General features: G+C 38.6%; 1 protein-coding gene across 1 annotated transcript in view; it reads left to right on the forward strand.

The window, feature by feature from the left end:
• The window catches only part of LOC101849799, a gene marked incomplete at its 5' end in the record, with an annotated part of 22,182 nt that extends 18,582 nt beyond the window's left edge, over positions 1–3,600 (forward strand). Inside the window, 4 exons of the mRNA XM_013089039.2 lie at positions 25–130; positions 860–944; positions 1,447–1,636; positions 2,871–3,600. Coding sequence (XP_012944493.1) covers positions 25–130; positions 860–944; positions 1,447–1,636; positions 2,871–2,975 — 486 coding nt within the window. The remainder of the gene's footprint in view (positions 1–24; positions 131–859; positions 945–1,446; positions 1,637–2,870) is intronic.
• Positions 3,601–5,000: the final 1,400 nt, after the last annotated feature.

Genomic DNA, 5,000 nt, shown 5'->3' on the forward strand with positions numbered 1-5,000 from the left:
TTATTGCATTTTTCTGACCCGTAGGTTGTGTCTGGCGGTCACCTGACGGGCAAGATAGCCAGACACACCTGCTGCTGGGGCAACACCTGGTACGTGGAGCTCAGTGAGAAGGACATCGAGGACACTCTGGGTTCGTGTAGTTTTTTTTAAAAAACCATTCCGTAATGAACGCAACATCGGACAGGTTTCGTTTTTTTTTCTTTCTGTAAATTGTAAACGTTTTACGCACTTGCAACCCCATTAGGTCATATCATAAGCGCCAAAGATTAGAGGTGTTACAAAGAGTAATAAACTCAACAAAGAAGGAGCAATAAGGGCGATAGGTGTTTGATAGGCAAGAAGGAGCAAACCATACCCACAGAAATGTTTCAGTAAGCTCGTTTATATAATGGGTAACATTCTTGGTGAAAGTTACACTTGCTAATAATTTATCATTGTGCCCTGTTTTATTTGCAAATTTAACTTTCATATCCATTCAACACACTATTTTAAAGTTCGATTTCAATGATAGATTACATCATTCCGTCAATGCGAAATATTTTAACTTTGACAGTTTTTATTTCTTCAGAATGCCTGGTTAAATCCTTTGGTTTCAGTTTTCAAGTTACATATGAGCTAATCGTGCCGTAGGTTTTTCATTGTAAGTTTGGATTTCGTCATGGGTACAAGTTCGTCGTTCTTTTTTGTCTTCACCATCCTCGTTCTTCGGAGACTAGTCATATCAATAATATTCCCTGCCCGTGCTATCTAATTCTGAATATGTTCTTAGAGCAAGTACGATCAACACTGTTTGTAATGGAAGACAGCTAGTGTTCTCTCCTCAGATTTAATTATCCGCCTCCTTTGTGTTAAACCACAGAGGTGACTGTGGCCAAGGACAAGGTGCTGTGTGAAGTGCCCTATGGAGGAATGTTGCTCATCAACAACCTCATACCTCACAGAAGGTACGATCAGGAATCTTAAAAAAGCAAACATATACATATTATAATTTCGAAGGAAAAAATGTGCATTGACATAATTTACCTCGTAAAATAATATTTCAAAAGAAAAATTTGCTGTTATAGAACAGAACTTTCCTTAAAAAAAAAAAGAGAACAGACTTTCGGTTGCCGACATTTTATTACTCATTCAAACAGTATAGCATTGTATAACTTACTGACTTCTGATAATAATAAGTAATTCCTTAAACGTTCATCAGTTTAATGTTCTTTATATTCTTTGACCCAAGCTGTTATACTGTTGACAGTAATTTTTAGTAAGTGTTCAATTGCAGTATGCCACGTTAACCCTTTACTTATTATGCGTTCTTATTTTCCCAATCCATTCTTAGCTAAATGTGACCATAAACGTGCTGACTTCCAGTCAGATGGCGCCTCTTTTGTTGTCCCACTATCATACTTGTAAATATCATACTTGTAAATAATACTATCTTTTTTATTGTGTCAGTTTAAACAACCTCTCCAATGACATCCGCTGGAGTCTGGACCTAAGATGGCAGCGAGCAGATAAACCTGTGGGCTATTATGGAATTAAACAGGGCGTGATGATGAGGTCTGAGAAAAACCCTGTGACAGAAGTTGACTGGGATGGTTTCACAAGTGTTGATCGACACGCAAAAGTTGCTGAAGGCCTGAAAGTGAGTTCAGTAACTGTTCTGACTAGCGTTTGAAGATGGTTATATTCATATTTTGTGCTGGTAAGCAAAAAGTTCGAAACATGTATCTAGAGAGATACCACACGATCACCATTCTGCCATGGCGGTTGTTTTTTAGACTTTAGCTATAGAAAGAATTTAAGGATGTGGTACAAATAAAGCATTTGACTGACTCCCTCTCCCACTTACACTTTGTGCAGTAGATGGCTTTTTGTCCCCATGAATAATGGACTGAACGCATTCTACAGAATTGTTTTTAAAACCTGATTTATGTTTTGTGTGAATTGGTTGACACTTTGTAGATTCTACAACTTACAGTATTCAAATACATAGCTGTAAAGTTTTGCTTTATATTATTCCCTTTGACTTTAGATATCATGCCCCCTTCCAAGAATTTTTTTCAGTAGAGGTTTTACGGCGCTCGCAACTGCATAAGGTTATGTGAATGTTTATGGGACTGCATGGCTATCTATGATTGTGTTGATGTGTATCTATTTAGCTTAAGAAAGAAAACATTATAAATGTCGATGTTCATTCTTAGATTATGGTTTGGTTGTCAATTTAGGAAGAGTTTGAAAGCACTGATTTTCTTTCTTTTCTCTGACTATTTAAAAAAAAATGCAGGGCCTAGGAACATTCAACATACTCCTCCCTTTTCTTTCATTTTGGGCGAAAATGCCGACTAGTTTTGATGAGAGATAGCGATGTAGCTTCTAGGTTTAGCGTTGAAGACCTTTTTTGAACTTCGAATTTGCTTGATTCTTTACTTTCGACTCGCAAGCCTATTGGTGTATAAAACACTATTGCTTTTCGATTGCTCTAGTAGAATTCCAACTCATTTTTAGTTTTAATGTCGTATTGAAAACACTTTGTGCTTTCTATTCAATGCCTGACCCGAAACAGACATTGACAATCATGGTTGGCCTCGCATTTCTCTGATTAGATGCCTAGAACCCCCCCCCCCCCCAATCCCCCAAGATTATTAAAGTCTTTCCCCCCGTAATCCGTCTTTTAAAGTTATCAAAATAAGTAATTCTTTGTACAACAGCCACTTTCTCCTTTTCACCTCTCCTGCATACTTCTTTTATATTAGAATGAAACTGTGTAAGACACCTATTGGTCTATGACAACTAAAATTAATGTACTTTTCTCCTCACAATGGGCGGCCGTCTTATACCATTTCTATTGCATTACGCGCCCGATTTTCCTTTTCCAGACTAAAGAGGTTGACGATGAGTTCGACACGACGATTGTTGGGATGTTCATGAAGAAATGGGAGATGACACACACCAACAGACACACAGCCAGACTGATGAACTAGACCATGGCCATCTCGGACGAAGCATTTTAATTTGTGTGTGTGAGTGTGTGTGTGTGTGTGTGTGTGTGTGTGTGTGTGTGTGTGTGTGTGTGTGTGTGTGTGTGTGTGTGTGAGTGTGTGCCTCGAGAAAGGTCCCAGTTGTCGGAAATTTTGGATATTAAAATAGGGGCATACTCTTGTCAGAAATTCAATGCTATACACGCTGATGTTCAATTTTTCAAACATCTTGAGTAGTTTTAAAATATGCCATTTTTTGTAACGCAGGAGGTAAAAACAAAGTTTGGAGAAAAACGACTTTAATTTTTAGTATGTTCCCCCAATTGCTAGGACATTTCTTACTGTTGGTGAAGTACAACATGTTACAAAAAATATTTAGACACACATATATTATAACATTTGATACTTTTTCAACCTTTCTGTTTCTGCATTATTTTGTAATGTTTCGTCCTCTCTTTTCATTATTTTTGTACTCCACTAGTTTATTATTTACGCCAGCTTATTTTGATCAATGCTTTTGAATAGCACTGACATTTTTTTCAGTTCCCATTAAAATAAATAAATAAAAGCTGAATGTAACAGCAACGTGGATGTTTCTACAATTAAATATCAACATAATACATAACCATCGCCTTTTTCTCAATTTCAAGAAAATTTTAATTTGAACGTAGCACCCTTGATTCCGATTTTTCAAAATTTATGTGCCTTTCGGCTACCTCAAGTCAGTGATCCAACCCTCTTGGATTTTGATTAATAGAAACAATCCGGCCCCGACACTCTACGCCATACAACGTGTACAGTAATTTTGTTTAACCCTATCCGTACGTCGTGTTTTACTATCGTATCCATACGACGTGGTGAACTAACTGCCACCACTTTCCAAAGAGGAAATTTACTCGTTAATCCAATCCCTACGCTTTGCATAGCACATGAGAAATACTGAAATACTGAGAGATCTTCGTACTAAAAGCATTCTTAAATGTGAAGAATACAACCCCAGGGGTTCAAAATGACCCCTGGGCGTACGGATAGGGTTAACGCAAACGTCCTCTGTGCACAGAGCCCTTGCAGATGCTCAGTGCCACTTTGCCCTTTGGAGAAACAGTAATTGCGCCAACGCCAGAGTCAGGTCTTAAGGGAAACCTAATTAGTTTAACAAGGCGTTTAAGATTTCCTGCTTCTGTGTTATGAGAGACGGACCATGCTAGTGAGAGATTGTAAAAATAAATAAACATACAACGAATCGTTGTTTCAAATTTAGAACTACATGTAGTAACTGCCATGTGCGGTATGGCGTATTGTTATACTACTGTGTTACACTTCTTCTTCTTCTTCTTCTATCCCGTGGTTGGGGCAACCGTGCGGGGACCACTGCATCTGAAAACCAGCTCTCGCCATTTATCTTTGTCCTCTGCTTTCCTCAGATTGTCTCCCATCGTCTTTCCTGTCCACTCTGTAATGTTGTCCTCCAATCTCCTTCTCTGCCTTCCTCCCTGTCTCTTTCCTTGTACGGTTCCTTGTAGGATTGTTTTGGCAAGTCCAGTGGATCTTGTGACATGCCCATACCATTTTAATTTTCGTCTCTTCACTGTGGTCAGTAGACATTCTTGCTGCCCCACTGCCTTGGTGGTTCTGTTCCACAATTCTGTGTTACACAATCAGGATCAAAAGCGTAATATGGCGTGTTCTGTTGTTCGTCTGTTTCTTCTGCTTTTACGAAAATTCAAACCCATAGCCAATAAGTACCCCCGCCTCCTTTTGCCCACCTTTACTCGACAAAGACGAACCCCCCCCCCCTTTCCCGAGACCATTTCTGTCATGCCTTTATTTACGTTACATTCATCCTTTAATCTATAACCCCTGTACTTGATACAACAGGGGAAAAGGCCGTTCATGGCCATATTACGATTTTTTCAACCAGATCACAATTTTTGAAAATTTTGCTAATTACTAAAACATTTGGTGGTGAGTGGCCAGCTCTGAGAGTCATTATAATACATGTACACAGTCTGTGTTAAATAATAGAAT

The sequence above is a fragment of the Aplysia californica genome, unplaced genomic scaffold (assembly GCF_000002075.1).
Source record: "Aplysia californica isolate F4 #8 unplaced genomic scaffold, AplCal3.0 scaffold00863, whole genome shotgun sequence".
In the NCBI taxonomy this organism is placed as follows: Eukaryota; Metazoa; Mollusca; class Gastropoda; order Aplysiida; family Aplysiidae; genus Aplysia; species Aplysia californica.